Raw genomic sequence first — 16,005 nt, forward strand, 5'->3', positions numbered from 1 at the left:
TGTCTGTAGCTGTCACATTGTGAACAGCACAAAAATTTAAGGAAAATTCTTTTAGTATTAGAAAAGTATTTATCTATTCTAGCAAAAAAGTTACTCACACATTGGCAGACAAGTGAAATTCTGACATACATGTTGGTTGTTTCACTTTCATCTTAGTCATTAATATAAACAAAAATATCAACCAGCATTCATGCTGGAACTACATTCACCAGTTGCAACCATAGGTTGGCTATAGATACGAGTTCAGCAAAAACCAATGAAAGTACTCTGGGAGAATCAGTTGTGAGGGATTTACAGTAAAGAGTATGTTTTATTCATAAGTTGTGTGCTACAATTCTTTATATTACTAAAATTTATAAGTACAATCACATACACACACACTTTCTCCCAGAGAGCCAGTCATCAAACATTTACCAGCGTAACACTGGCTAACAGCCGGCAACCACAGCACTTCAGGGTTTTCTCACAGTGTTCCATTTGAGAACTTGCTCTTCAGAGGGAGTGCTAGCCAATGATTCAGGTGGCAGGGCTGGTAGGGTCTGGCCATGTCTGCTCTATGAGCAATCTTTGTGCTGGAGTTCTCTTTTTACCTGGCTGAGACTTTCTCAGACCTTCACTGTAGTTTCAACCTTCACCTACACAATTATTCTCCTTTCCCTCTCTTTTCTAAGGTGTCAGAATATATCTTGTCCTGAAAACATTCCTACTCCCATCCCTTTGTCTTTCACAGGAACTTCCCCCAATAACTCTCTTTCACTTCTAACTCCTTCCTGGTATCATCTTCCTGAAGGACCCAAACTGACAGCTGAAAAAATGGAAACAATAGGTGAGTGAATAAACTTAAGAAAGTGATAAAGACAATGTTAATGGCACGGATTAAATTTAAGAGTATGCCTTGACTGTAACTGTTACATTATGAATAGCACAAAATAATGAGGAAAATTCTTCCAGTATTGGAAAACTATTATCTCAGCAAAGAATACTATTCAGCAATTAAAAAGGAACAGACTACTCATATATACAACATGGATGAATCCCCAAAAGACAGTATGCTGATCAAAAGAAGTTAAGAGCAAAAGGAGTACATACAGTATGATTCCATTTATATGAAGTTCTATAACAGCCAAGGGAATGTGGAATGGGGAATAGACTGGGAAGGGGCACAAGGGATTTTTCCGGGATGACTGAAATGTTCTATCTCTTTATATGATTTCATGAGTGTACGCATTTGTCAAAACGCATCCAGCTATATATTTTTTTGTACACTTATATTTATTTGGCTGTGCTGGGTGCGGCACACAGGATCTTCCTTGTGGCATGTGGGATCTTCAGTTGTGGCATGTGAATTCTTAGTTGCAGCATGTGGGATCTAGTTCCTTGACTAGGGATCAAACCGGGCCCCCTGCAATAGAAGCACAGAGTCTTAGCCACTGAACGTCCAGGGAGGTTTCCCAACTATACATTTAAGATCTATTCATTGCACTGTGTATGTTACATCTCAATACAAAAATAATTCTTCCTATGATGATGTAAGATTTGTCATTTTCTTCTTGTAGATCTGTCCATTTCTGCTGTATATATTTTGAGGCTATATTATTAGATATCTGCAAATTTATGTATATATAACTGAATGCTGTACATCTGAAACTAACACAACATTGTGAATCAACTATATTTCAATTAAAACAATTTTTAAAATATATCTGCAAATTTAGAATACTGCTGATGAGTGGAAGCTTTTCTGCTCTTCTATAAACACATACAATGTGTCCTCCACACTCATTCCTTCTATCGTATTCTAGCCTAATCTTCCATTTGCAGTGCTTCAGCACGTAGACCTGTCTTGCTGGTTTTGGGTCGGACTTAAAACGAATCCCAAGAGGGGGACGTGCAGCCACAGAACTAGCTGCATGCAAATGACTGGAAGTCCCTTCTCCGGTCACTTGGGGCATCCATACCTCATGGGCTTCCAACTCTGGCTTCTGCTCAGAATCCAGCCAGCATCTGTTCCAGTGGTCGAAGCAAATGCTCAGTCAAAACAAAGAGCAGCCTGAAGAAGGTGAGGGAATAGGGGATTTTGCAAGTTCTCACACTCCAGACCAGCGAACAAGAAAGACTTGGTATAAAGGGCTCAGATCTCAGAGAAGGGTTCTAGACATCGCACGCTGCATACTCTACTTTTGTGGTGGCGGTGGCAGGTTGTAGGGCAGGGAGCGGGAGGAAGCTGAAGAATAGGGAGGGGAAGGTTGCTGCAGCCTCAGCCTCAGGAGATAGGGGCTTTAGGTATCAGGTGCCTGGACTGCACCACGCCTGCTATTTTAAAGCTAGGCCTCTCTTCCAGGCGCGTGGTGTAGGGGGAAGGCGTCATTTGAAGCACCCACATCCCAGGTGGGAGATGTTGATGGGGGTGAGATGGAGATGACACTCGTCTGTGGCTACTGCTGGGCGCTCTCGCCCTCCGACCCCCACCACTATAAAGCTGAGCAACTCAAGGAGCAAACACGCGGTCCATACACTTGCACTTTCACTCACTGGTGGGTGGACCAGGCTCCACCCAACTCTGGGCTTTTATTGGTCAGCCGAGAAGAGATAGCTAGCAGCCTCCTCCGGATTGGTCGATTTCTGCTAGCTCTCAAGTCAATCAGAGTAGAAGGTACTGGACTCCCATTCTCTGGCTTCCGGGGGAACCATGTTGGGTAGCGGCATGCAAACCTTCCAGTCCTGAGGCCGCAACGTGATAACATCCCCAGCTTTCCTCTGCCGCCGCCGTCTCCTCCTAACAGGTTATTTCAATGAATAAAAATGCGCTTTTTCACTCACAAAACGTGTCGTTTCATTAGTATAATGTGAGAAGCCTGCGTTTAGGCAGTGACGCGCGAAGGAGGGGAAGAGGTGCCCTATTCTGCCCACCAGCCCTCTAAACCAGCAAAGATTCAATACTGATTCCCGCTATCCAGGAGGCCCCCACTTCGGGCCTCCCGCAGCGGGCGCCAGTTTTGAGTGACTTTTGGCCCCTAGCGGCACCTGTAGCGTCCCTAGTTACCGGACCCCTAGTAACCACCTCCCCAAGCAAGGAGCCATCGGGCGCCTACGGCCGCGCCGGCTTCCACGCCCCGGGCCAGCGCGGGCGCTCAGGCCTCGGTGGCGTGGCGATGGCCGCCTCGCACCGAGCAGCGAAGCTGGCGGCCAGCAGTCTCCAAACCCCGGTCAATCCCAGCACCGGAGCGCGGGTCACCCATTACGAACGCAAAGACCCCGTAGAGTCCCTGTCGGCGGCGGCAGCGGCCTTGGAGGAGACGGAAGAGGAGGAGGAAGAGGCAGCGGGGCTGGCGCGGGCGCCGGTAATGCAGGGGCGGGAAGTGGGCTGGGGCTAGGCCCGGGGGGGTGCAGCTGGAGGCTGGTCGGCGACCTCGCTGGTGAGGCGAGGGCTGGGAAACGCGCGCCCTGTCCAGATCCCTCCCTACCGGTGAGCCTGGCCCACCACGTTCTCTGTGCTCCCACGGAAAATACTCAAGACCAAGGCGTTGAAAAGTCTTTTAACTTTAACTAAAGAGATTGTTGTAAAAATTTCTTGGAGAGCATTTACGTTAGTCTGTTTCCAGAGAGTGAAAAGTACAGAACTTTACTCCTTATGCCCCAGCATCTGTTGGGAGTAGATATTTGCTTTTCTTTTTCTTTTCAACTTGAGGAAAACTGTTCTATCCATAGAGGATAACCCATAAAACGCAAGTGAATCAGCTGTGCTGTCAGGTGTGTTTTGTTGTCATCTTGATGTCTTGGTTATTAGTGCATTTTAATACAGAACATGAGAGATGATGTTTAAAACCAGCAAGAGTTCGCTGGGTAAATCAGACAAATATAGTTAAGCCTCCAGAGAAACAAATTACCGAGGTTCCAATGTTTCCACTCGGCTCTTAAGGGTGGGGTGAGACAGCTTTTTCACTGATCAATTTTCAGTGTCAAATGTGTTGTGACCACCTGTCTACCAGGTAGAGAGTCAAGTCTGCCATCGGCTCTATTCACTTAAAAGATGGGAACCTTGAATTTTAACTAGCAATCTGCAGACATAAACCTCCTTAACCCCAGTTAAAGATTCTTAATACCATTTGTCCAAAGCTTCTCAGATTCAAATCATTGTGGTCTAGGGCTAATAGAAATTACTGGATATTTTGGAATTCTAATCTCTTTAATCTACACTAAAACTGTTAATGAGAAAATCTGTAGCAACACCTTTTATGGGCAGTATTTTACCAACAGATAAACTACTTGAGGTTATCCAGAGTAAGGCAGATTGAGACCCTGAACATGAACCAGGGTCAGTGACCTAGGACCAGATTCATTCATGGTAAAGCTTCTCCTCAACACAAATTTCAGGAGCCAACGAAGGAGGCAAACTGATGTTGGAAAAAGATTTGAATGGAGAAAAAGGATTTGGAGTCCTGGGCTAGGATCTGTTCATTTGCTAGTTGATATTCAGAAGTAACTTCCTTCAATCTCAGTTTCCTTATCTGTAAAAGAACTATAATAACTGTCTCTCTTTCTTGTCTCACTGGGCTATTATGATAACCAAATGAGAGAGTATGTTATAGCTAAAGGACAGCTTGTATAAATTAGTAATAATAATAACAACTGCCAGTGGGACTGTTATTTGAACAACTCTCGCAAAGATTAAGTTCTACTTTGGCTTGCTGTGGTGGAGGAAGCAGTCAGTTCTGTAGTCACAGGTATACTTCCAGAGTGTCCTGGTAAACTGCAGATCTGTATGAGAAACGTCACCTTAGGAGAGGTTAGTTTAATGAGCTAATTTCCAAGGGGCATGGTCCTACTGAAAAAAAAAAAAAAGGAAGCTAAGTTTGGAGTTTGACACTGTTTTGAGACCACTGTATTTGAAGGATCCAAAAGCAAATCTGGATAAGCTGCCACTGTAGAAGGCCTGATGGTCAGAGGACATGGGGTTGGCAGACAAAGCACTGAAAAGCCAAGGAGAGTGCAGGAGCCAAGCTTTGCCTTCTTCACAGTTTGGCTTGGTCTCCACCTTGGGTTTTTTATTTTTCTATTTATTTGTTTTATTTATTTATTTATTTTGGCTGCATTGGGTCTTTGTTGCAGTGTGCGGGCTTCTCGTGGTGTCTTCTCTTGTTGCAGAGCACAGGCTCTAGGTGCGCGGGTTTCAGTAGTTGCAGCACATGGGCTCAGTAGTTGTGGCGCACGGGCTTAGTTGCTCTGCAGCATGTGGGATCTTCCCGGACCAGGGCTCGAACCCGTGTCCCCTGCATTGGGAGCACAGAGTCTTAACCACTGCACCACCAGGGAAGTCCCTCCACCTTGGTTTTTTAAAGGTTAGTTTGTCTCAACTTCATCATCTATAAGATGGAGTAAACTCAGCTTACCAGAATCACCACACAAAATTGATTAGAGAACCAACTGTCACAGTAGGCCCCTTTAAGTCCTTTGGTTTGCCAAAGCAACCCCCGCCCCACCGCCGGCTCCATGCATACCCCTTGCAGGACTCTGTGCCCATATAGGGCACTAAGCCATATTTCTTGAATCTAGCCTCAGTTGGAGATAACAGTTCATAGACCTTTATGGGGTTGATGATGACATGGGTAAAGCACTATTCTATAATTCACAGTTAAAATTTCACTGACTTTCCTAATGGGATGGCCTTCTATTTTTCAACAAATATTGAGCATTTATTAAGTGCGAGTCACAGACTATTCAGTAGTAAATGAAGCAGACATAGCTCATGTCCTTAGAGTGCTTCCATTCTGATGGGGAAGTTAGACAATAAAAAATGAACAGTCAAATGATTATAAGACAGGAAATGTTGGGAAAGAAATGAACAGGTTACTATAATTAAAAAAAGAAATAGGAAGGAACCTATTTCAGTGAGTTAACATTTAAGCCAATGCCTGATTGATGAGAAAGAGCAGCCATTTGAAGAGTGGGGAGGGAAAAGCATTCCAGGCAAAGGGAGTGGCATATGCAGAGGCCCAAAGATAGGAAGAGAGAGAGTTTTGTGTGATTAAGGATCTGAAAGAAAGCCAATGGGACTGGAGAAGAGAGAGGGGGAGAGGGGAGGGGATGAGGTTGGAGAGGTAAGGAGGGTCTTGTAGACCAAGGTAAGGAGTTTAGTGTTTATTGCAGGTGCAGTGAGAGGTCCTTGAAGACTTTTAAGAGATCTGACATGTTCCTATTTACATTTTAAAACGCTGACTCTGGTGGCTTTGTGGAGAATGATTGGAGGGTTTGACAAAGAAAGGAGACTGGGTAGGAGGCTTTTGCAGTAATTCAGGTGCCAGAAGTGGTGGCTTGGACCTAGAGCCCAGGGGAGATGGCAAGAAATGGACAGATTGCATAGGACTTAGATTAGATTGGATGTGAAGGCCAAGGAAGAAGTCAAGAATGCTCATTCCCACGTTTCTGGTTTGACCAGCTGCACAGAAGATAACGTCATTTACTGAATTGTGGGTAACTTGGGGAGGAATAGATTCAGGGGCTGGGTGGGAATCAAGGTTTCAGTTTTGAACATGGTAAATTTGAGATACCTGTGAAACTACCAAGTGGAAAGATGTAGGAAGCAGTTGGGCCTATGAAACTGTAGTCCTGTTGGGTGTGGGATGGAGAATCTCCATCTGGGAGTTTTCAGCGTTTTTGAAGCACTGGATTAAGTCACTTAAGGGGAGACTTCAGAGAAGGAAGAGAAGGGGCCTAGTATAGAACTCTTAAAACCCTTGACATTTAACAGGTAGAGAAAAAGGGGGCAAAAGAGATTAAGACCAGCTACAGTGGTAGAAGAATTATTGCAGGGGTGTGGAAGTTTCCAATTCATTGGTTTCAATGCTAAGGGAAAGGGGCAAATGCTGCTAAGAGAAGGACACTTCATCCCCGAAGCAGGAGGGAAGGAGCAAAGGGGCACAAAGGCAGGCAGTTTTGTAGATGGGAAGATGAGGGAACTTCCCTCTGACGGTTTTTTTTTTTTTACTGAAGAAATAAAGGAATTATCATGGGCAGTTGGGAGTCGGGGTGGGAGCAGGTAGAAGAGCAAGGGACAGGTAGGCAGGATCTCTGGGGCAGTGTGAGAGCCACTTCCAGAAGGAGCACGGGAGGTACCAGGCAGACCAAGTAGCCATGAGAAATTGTTCATTTTTAAATTTAGTATTAATATTCACAAAACATTCTTTTTCTTTTTTAAAGTTACATTTTAATTATAGAAGTAATACATGAACACATTCTCCTTTCAAAATTTCAAATGTTATATCGTGCTTGCTTCAGCAGCACATATACTAAAATTGGAACGATACAGAGAAGATTAGCACGGCTCCTGCGCAAGGATGACACGCAAATTAGTGAAGTGTTCCATATTTTTATAAAGATGTTAAAAAAAAATGTTATAAATAAGGCTTAGGCCCTTTTAACACTTCTCCCCTCAAAAAGAAAATCTGGTTCCCCCCTCCCTCCTCATCAGTAGCCACTGTTTTGAAACTGATATATATTCTGGGCTTTTTCCTGTCTCCTGTGTACATAATATTTTAATATATGGTAGCATTTTATAGATACATATTGTTCTGCCACTTGCTTTTTTTCTCTTATGTACATTTAGATCTGCCTCATTCCTTACAAATCCCTTTAATGCAAAAAACTTTTTAAATAAAAATTCCATAATTGTAGATGATAGTAGATCGACTGTAACACAAATAATTATGAGTGCTGATTACTAATGAAGCAACATGTGTTGGAAGGAGACATCATCTAACTGGGTCAAGCCAATCTAGGGAAGATTATCCTGTAATCTAGTGGCTGCATGTACAACAACATTCCACAGAAAGCTCAACAATTAAAGGGAAAGGGTGCTATTTTAGGTTCTTGGAAAATAATGTCCTTGGCCTAGATTATTTGAACTACTAAATGTTTCCTTCTGTGTGGAGACAATTTAAGATGAAATTAGAGTTGGAAGTTGCTTACTAACCATTTATCTGTTTTGGGTAAAACACTGTGATATCAGTTTATCCGAAAAGTTCAGGCTAGTGTTACCAGTATTAAGCTGAAATGGAATGGATACTGTGCAAAATCAGTGCGTAAGTATAATTATCATTTGCCACATCTCTTCAGAAGCTACTCATCCTTCTATATCTTTTTTTTTTTTTTTTTTTTTTTTTGCGGTACGCGGGCCTCTCACTGTTGTGGCCTCTCCCGTTGCGGAGCACAGGCTCCGGACGCGCAGGCTCAGCGGCCATGGCTCACGGGCCCAGCCGCTCCGCGGCATGTGGGATTTTCCAGACTGGGGCACGAACCCGTGTCCCCTGCATCGGCAGGCGGACTCTCAACCACTGCGCCACCAGGGAAGCCCCCTTCTATATCTTTTTCAAACAGTTTTTCCAGGTTCAAATAAACTTCATCCTTTCTGTGAAAATGATTGTTATAAGGCCTTGTTTTAAGGAATGTTCTAAAAGAATGAATGGAGAGCACGTGGATGCTTTTGCCTAAAAGCGAGTCTTTGGAATATCCACTCTGTTTCAATGGTAGTTTTTGGAAAATAGGCCCTTTCCTTAATACTCAGTAGGATATCACTCTTAAGCAGCCAATATTTCTTTGATTCAGTCTTTATGAGGGAATACCTGTCCTCTTCCCTTGGGAGAAACTTAATATTGTTTTAGCTGGACATTGGCTCATCCAACAAATACTTATTGAGCGTCTGCCATTGGCCAGGCACTTTTCTAGGCACTGGGGACACAACTGAACGAAGCACACAAACGCTTGCTTTTGTGATGCTCACTTTTTGGTGGGGGCAGGCATCCAGTACACAAATCAGCAGAGATATCAGTTGGTGGTGAGTACTTATGAGAGAAAGCAGCAAAGGGAGGCTGACAGTGAGTCAGGGGAGAGGCTGTAATTTCAAACAGGGTAGTCAATGAAGGCCTTGCTGAGAAGATGACATTTTGAGTGAAGGTCTGAAGGAGTGAGCAGGTGGGCTGTTCAGATATCTGGAGGCAGAGAGAGGGAACAGTAAGCCCTTGAAGTGATCTTGCTGATTCTGTGAGCTTCGGAAAAACTGCAAACTGGAATCCGCCGCTTCTGCTAGTACGAGCTCCTGCCGCCAGGATGGACGAGGAACCCTGCTGGGGCGGTACAAGCGATTAGCAGATGGAGAACTAACAGGAAGGAATAAGTCCCTGCTTCTTCCTCCAGCCTTGCGGTCTCCCTGTAGCCCCACTGTTAGCAGAGTCTAGCGGGAAGCAGCTGGCAAAGTGGAAATGCGGTTTGCAGAGTCCCAAGCCCAGCATCACATAGCACGGCTTTGGAGCTGAGACACCAGTTTAACACCTGGCTCACATACTTTATGTATCGTAAAGCTGAAGTTCAAAAGGCTAGGGCCCACGTCACATGGCTAAGAAGTGCAGAACCTAGGCATGAATGAGAATGCTGACACCACGTCTGTAATCTTTTCCCCACGCCACGAGAACGCTCCAAACTGAAAAGTTACTTAACTTTCATCAAACCCTTTCAGCGTTGAAGGGTTGTAAAGGGGCTGAAACCAGGTGACGCGTGAGTGGTCAGGAGCCAGTGGTAGACAAGAAACAGAAACCACCGCCTGCTTGCCCTAACTTCCCTTTCCAGGCTTGCTTCCCAAAATTGCTTTATGCATTTTTACTTTCCTTTTAGCCTGCAGCTGTGTGCACGTTGCTTTCCACCACGCACTACCGCCCCCATCCCCAACACTTTTGCTAACGTCATTAACTTTGGAGTGCCTGTTCCCTCTTTCCCCATATATAATACTTTCCATGATCCTCCAGATTCTTCCATTCGTTGACTCAGCCCAAATATCACCTCCTCTAGGAAGCCTCCCCTTATCTTCCAAACTCAAACCAAACCAAAGCTCCCTTCTTTCTTTTTTTTTTTTGGCGGTACGCGGGCCTCTCACTGTTGTGGCCTCTCCCGTTGCGGAGCACAGGCTCCGGACGCACAGGCTCCGGACGCCCAGGCTCAGCAGCCATGGCTCACGGGCCCAGCTGCTCCGCGGCATGTGGGATCTTCCCGGACCGGGGCACAAACCCGTGTCCCCTGCATAGGCAGGCGGACTCTCAACCACTGCGCCACCAGGGAAGCCCAAAGCTCCCTTTTTTTAAATACCCTTATCACTTTGTTGCTGAACTCAAGTTTGTGTGCCCAATGCACAGTGAAGCCAAACAAACCAAAATAGTGGAGTTTGGAGCAGAGAAAGGTTTACTGCAGCCCCAAGCAAGGAGAATAGGCGGCTTGTGCTCAAAAAGCCCAAACTCCCCTGATGGGGAAGAGTTTTTATAGGCAGAATTAGGGGGGAGGGCTGCAGGGTGTGTAACCTTTCTCTGATTGGTTGATGGGGAGGTAACAGGGTGGTGTTCCAGGAATCTCAGTCGTCAGCCTTCTGGTTCCAGCCAGTCTGGGGCCATGTGCTTAGGCTTAGCCTAAAGTTACCATCCTCCACCTGGGTGGGGGTCTTAGTTCCTGTAGAAGAACTCAGAGATTCGTATCAGATTGTTATGTATATCCCTTGAGAAGGAACCAGGACCCTCCGCTTTCCTCCACTACTGTTTCTTGACTGTTTTTCCTTTGTTTCTGCATTCCCTCACTCCTCGAATTAGTTACTGTTTGAATCTGCCCTTTGAAATGGGGACACAGAAAGACTTCTGTGCTGAGGAGGACCCCACAGGGTTCTGCTCAGTTTCAACTAGACCTTTGTATCGTATCTCTCATGACCACTGTCCATTTCATGTTAGTCCTCCTGTCACTGCTTATTTAGATGCTGGTGTTTGCCAACATTTCCATCCTCAGGTTCTTGCCTCTCATTGCCCACAGGCAGCCTTATCCACACCCAAGGATGCACCTGCACTTCTGTGTGCATTGCTGGCTCCCATATCTCCATCTCCAGCCCAGCCTTCTTACCAGGTCTCCAGACCTATTTTCCCCCCTGTTTCCTATACATTTGGTTGCCCTACTATCCTCTCACACTTAGTGTGTCTAAAACAGAGATTAGTTTCCTTTCCCTAAAATACTCTTCCTCCCTGTATTCCCTATATTAATGAATGGAAGCCCCATCATCTACCTAGACATACAGCACTCCAAACAGAAACCTTTTCAATTTCTTGCCCACAGTCCAGGCTATTATCAAGTTGATGATTCAGCTTCTTAAATCTCCCAAGGTAGCCTCCTTTCTTGTGTTCCTGGTGCTGTTCCCTAATTCTGCCCTTAATACCTCTAACTCGGACCCTTACAGTAGCCCATGAACTGCCGCCAACCTTGCTTCCCTTCACTACACCTCACTTGCTACCAGAGAGTCCTTCTGAGTGTTACTGACCATGTCTCTCCTCTGCTCACATCCTTTAAGGCTCCTGTTGCCTGTGGCTTGGCCCCCTGGACTCTTGGTACTCTTGGTTGGGCTTTTTTTTTTTTTTTTAAATATTTATTTATTTGGGGCTGTGTCAGGTCTTTGTTGCAGCACTCAGGATCTTTCGTTGCAGTGCACAGGCTCTTCGTTGTGGCACGTGGGCTTCTCTCTAGTTGTAGTGCAGCACAGGCTCAGTAGTTGTGGCACGTGGGCTCACTAGTTGTGGTGCCCAGGCTTAGTTGCCCCATGGCATGTGGGATCTTAGTTTGACCAGGATCGAACCCACATCCTCTGCATTGGAAGGCAGATTCTCAACCACTGGACCACCAAGGAGGTCCCTTGGTTGGGGCTCTTGACATGCCTTTTTCACCTTGCTTCCCATCCTCCTGTGCTCCATATGCCCTATTCCCCACCCCCACTCAGACTATATACCTCTCTCCGAGCACAGCATGCCTGTTCCTTCCTCTTGTGGCTGAAAACCCTCCTGCCCTTGGGAGGAGTGTGGTGTGTCTTTGGAGCCTAATAGACTTGGGTTTGGATCCCAGCTCTACTTACTAGCTGTGTGACTGTAGGCAGGTCACCTAACTCCTCTGAGCCTCAGTTTCCTCACCGAGGACAGAGTACCTGCCAGTTGCATCATCATGAAGTAACATGATGAATGTTCTAGCACTGTGCCTCAGTTTCTCTGTTTTTCACTGTTTCCCTGCTCTGGCAAACTTTGTCCTTATCCAGCCTTATGTCTCCCGTCTGGCTCACCTCTGCAAATTTTGTCTCTTCTTTCCCCCAGTCAGAATTAGGTATTCCTTCTGTGAGCTCTCATGGTCTCTGATATTGTAACATACATGGTCACTCATCTGACTACCTGCTCAGCTGGGAGCAACTCGTGGGCAGGAATCAGGAGTTCTGTCTCATCCAGAGTCTGCTATCAATTATTTATCTACATGTCCTGTCCTAAACTAGCTGGAAGCTTCTCGAAGGTGGAGTTTTCATCTGATTTGTATCTTTCAGCAGCTAGCTGAGTGCTGGGTGTCTCTAAATATTGAATGAATGACAAAATTAACAAAGTACTTGTTCCCACAGCTAAGAAGGTAATGGTGAAGAACACATACAGGAACAGCAAAAGATATCAGAAAATTCTCTTAATTGAGTTGTATGACTCATAAAGCAATTCTCCAATTTATTTGGCAATAAATTTCTGCACACTGTTTCTACTGAAGGAAACTTGTTTTCCTTCGTTTTCTCTAAGTTATCCCAAGTGGTAAAACACTGGCCTCCTGTACACTGTTTTTAGCCCATTAAAATATTATATCTATAAATATTATTTAAAACTGACTCTTCTGAATTTTCCTGGGAGACACTACTCAGATTTATTTTCTAGAGTCTTATCAGATTGGATCTCTAATTTTCCATTGGCAAATATGCTTTTTCCATTTTGAGTCTGTTTCAGGCACTAAGCTAAATTTAACGCCATGGTCAGCAGCCTTTTATGCATAGTATCATAAATAATTTCAGTTGTTTCTCACCTGAGAAAATATAATTTTTTTTTATTTGTGGAGAATATGGGGTTTTACCTCTTTAGCTGCCTCAGTTAAAAGAACTTTGAAAGGTATGCGAAAGGAATGAGGGGAAAAGATCAGTCATGGCCTTCTAGGCATGTATATAGAATACCCACCCTATGTATTCTTGTTCTGTTGTCACCCCACAGTCCCCGTCACCGTGGGAGCTACTGCTCTTGGTGCCCACGGGAGCGGCTATTCCGGAAGTCCCTCCCACCTCCTCCCAGGCCCTCCTACTCCCTCCTGAGGTACCCGCCCTCCCCACCCCGCCTCCCGTACCGTACCCCTGCGGACATCCTGGAGGGCTTTTCCCTGGCTCCTTGATGAGCCCCTGAGAACCTTGTTCCCTCCATTCTTGCATTCCCCTGACTTTTCTGTTCCCCGCTCTTCTCTCCATTGGAACACCCACCCTGGGGGCCCACAGTGCAGAGCCCAGCTGTGGGCTACGGTTGCTTGGTTTGCAGCCCGAGGAACTATGTTCTTCGTCTCAGGTAAACCTACACTCAGGAGTTTTTTTTGTTTTTTTATTTAACACCTTTATTGGAGTATAATTGCTTTACAATGGTGTGTCAGTTTCTGCTTTATAACAAACTGAATCAGTTATACATATACATATGTTCCCATATCTCTTCCCTCTTGCGTCTCCCTCCCTCCCACCCTCCCTATCCCACGACTCTAGGTGGTCACATAGCGCCAAGCTGATCTCCCTGTGCTATGCGGCTGCTTCCCACTAGCTATCTATTTTATGTTTGGTAGTGTATATATGTCCATGCCACACTCTCACTTTGTCACAGCTTACCCTTCCCCCTCCCCATATCCTCAAGTCCATTCTCTAGTAGGTCTGTGTCTTTATTGCCGTCTTGCCCCTAGGTTCTTCATGACCTTTTTTTTTTTCTTAGATTCCATATATATGTGTTAGCATACGGTATTTGTTTTTCTCCTTCTGACTTACTTCACTCTGTATGACAGTCTCTAGGTCCATCCACCTCACTACAAATAACTGAATTTCGTTTCCTTTTATGGCTGAGTAATATTCCATTGTATATATGTGCCACATCTTCTTTATCCATTCATCTGTTGATGGACACTTAGGTTGCTTCCATGTCCTGGCTATTGTAAATAGAGCTGCAATGAACATTTTGGTACATGACTCTTTTTGAATTATGGTTTTCTCAGGGTATATGCCCAGTAGTGGGGTTGCTGGGTTGTATGGTAGCTCTATTTTTAGTTTTTGTTTTGTTTTGTTTTGTGGTACGTGGGCCTCTCACTGTTATGGCCTCTCCCATTGCGGAGCACAGGCTCTGGACGCGCAGGCTCAGCGGCCATGGCTCATGGGCCTAGCCGCTCCGCGGCATGTGGGATCTTGCCGGAGCGGGGCACGAACCCGTGTCCCCTGCATCGGCAGGCGGACTCTCAACCACTGCGCCACCAGGGAAGCCCTCTATTTTTAGTTTTTTAAGGAAACTCCATACTGTTCTCCATAGTGGCTGTATCAATTTACATTCCCACCAACAGTGCAAGAGGGTTCCCTTTTCTCCACACCTTCTCCAGCATTTATTATTTGTAGATTTTTTGATGATGGCCATTCTGACCGGTGTGAGATGATATCTCATTGTAGTTTTGATTTGCATTTCTCTAATGATTAATGATGTTGAGCATCCTTTCATGTGTTTGTTGTCAATCTGTATATCTTCTTTGGAGAAATGTCTATTTAGGTCTTCTGCCCATTTTCGGATTGGGTTGTTTGTTTTTTTGATATTTAGCTGCATGAGCTGCTTGTAAATTTTGGAGATTCTTTGTCAGTTGCTTCATTTGCAAATGTTTTCTCCCATTCTGAGGGTTGTCTTTGTTTTTTGTGTTTTTTTTTGCGGTACGTGGGCGTCTCACTGTTGTGGCCTCTCCCATTGTGGAGTACAGGCTCTGGACGCGCAGGCTCAGCAGCCATGGCTCACGGGCCCACTGCTCCGCGGCATGTGGGATCCTCCCGGACCTGGGCACGAACCCGCGTCCCCTGCATCGGCAAGCGGGCTCTCAACCACTGCGCCACCAGGGAAGCCCCTGAGGGTTGTCTTTTTGTCTTGTTTATGGTTTCCTTTGCTGTGCAAAAGCTTTGAAGTTTCATTAGGTCCCATCTGTTTATTTTTGTTTTTATTTCCATTTCTCTAGGAGGTGGATCAAAAATGATCTTGCTGTGATTTATGTCATAGAGTGTTCTGCCTACGTTTTCCTCTGAGAGTTTGATAGTGTCTGGCCTTACATTTAGGTCTTTAACCCATTTTGAGTTTATTTTTGTGTATGGTGTTAGGGAGTGTTCTAATTTCATACTTTTATATGTACCTGTCCAGTTTTCCCAGCACCACTTATTGAAGAGGCTGTCTTTTCTCCACTGTATATTCTTGCCTCCTTTATCAAAGATAAGGTGAACATATGTGCATGGGTTTATCTCTGGGCTTTGTATCCTGTTGCATTGACCTATATTTCTGTTTTTGTGCCAGTACCATACTGTCTTGATTACTGTAGGTTTGTAGTATAGTCTGAAGACAGGGAGTCTGATTCCTCCAGCTCCATTTTTCTTTCTCAAGATTGCTTTGGCTATTCGGGGTCTTCTGTGTTTCCACACAAATTGTGTAATTTTTTCTTCTAGTTCTGTGAAAAATGCCAGTGGTAGTTTGATAGGGATTGCATTGAATCTGTAGATTGCTTTGGGTAGTAGAGTCATTTTCACAATGTTGATTCTTCCAATCCAAGAACATGGTATATCTCTCCATCTGTTTCTAACATCTTTAATTTCTTTCATCAGTGTCTTATAATTTTCTGCATACAGGTCTTTTGTCTCCTTAGGTAGGTTTATTCCTAGATATTTTATTCTTTTTGTTGCAGTGGTAAATGGGAGTGTTTCCTTAATTTCACTTTCAGATATTTCATCATTAGTGTATAGGAATGCTAGAGATTTCTGTGCATTAATTTTGTATCCTGCTACTTTACCAAATTCATTGATTAGCTCTAGTAGTTTTCTGGTAGCTTTTCTAGGATTCTCTATGTATAGTATCATGTCATCTGCAAACAGTGACAGCTTTACTTCTT

General features: G+C 44.8%; 1 protein-coding gene, 1 long non-coding RNA gene and 1 other non-coding gene across 4 annotated transcripts in view; 2 read left to right on the forward strand and 1 right to left on the reverse strand.

The window, feature by feature from the left end:
- Positions 1-292: 292 nt before the first annotated feature.
- LOC132434875 (uncharacterized) lies at positions 293-3,293 on the reverse strand. Its single transcript, XR_009521447.1, has 4 exons — positions 3,247-3,293; positions 2,533-2,776; positions 1,959-2,050; positions 293-1,402 (listed from the first exon to the last, which is right to left on the reverse strand). It is a non-coding gene; the product is annotated as an uncharacterized lncRNA (long non-coding RNA).
- The window catches only part of FAM161A (FAM161 centrosomal protein A), a 31,791-nt gene continuing 18,866 nt past the window's right edge, over positions 3,081-16,005 (forward strand). For both annotated transcript variants that reach the window (XM_060026521.1, XM_060026522.1), the window contains exon 1: positions 3,081-3,341. In XM_060026521.1, coding sequence (XP_059882504.1) covers positions 3,153-3,341 — 189 coding nt within the window. In that variant the 5' untranslated portion in view covers positions 3,081-3,152. The remainder of the gene's footprint in view (positions 3,342-16,005) is intronic.
- On the forward strand, positions 7,263-7,369 carry LOC132435662 (U6 spliceosomal RNA). The gene has a single exon (XR_009521605.1). It is a non-coding gene; the product is annotated as a U6 spliceosomal RNA (small nuclear RNA).

The sequence above is a fragment of the Delphinus delphis genome, chromosome 12 (assembly GCF_949987515.2).
Source record: "Delphinus delphis chromosome 12, mDelDel1.2, whole genome shotgun sequence".
Classification (NCBI taxonomy): Eukaryota; Metazoa; Chordata; class Mammalia; order Artiodactyla; family Delphinidae; genus Delphinus; species Delphinus delphis.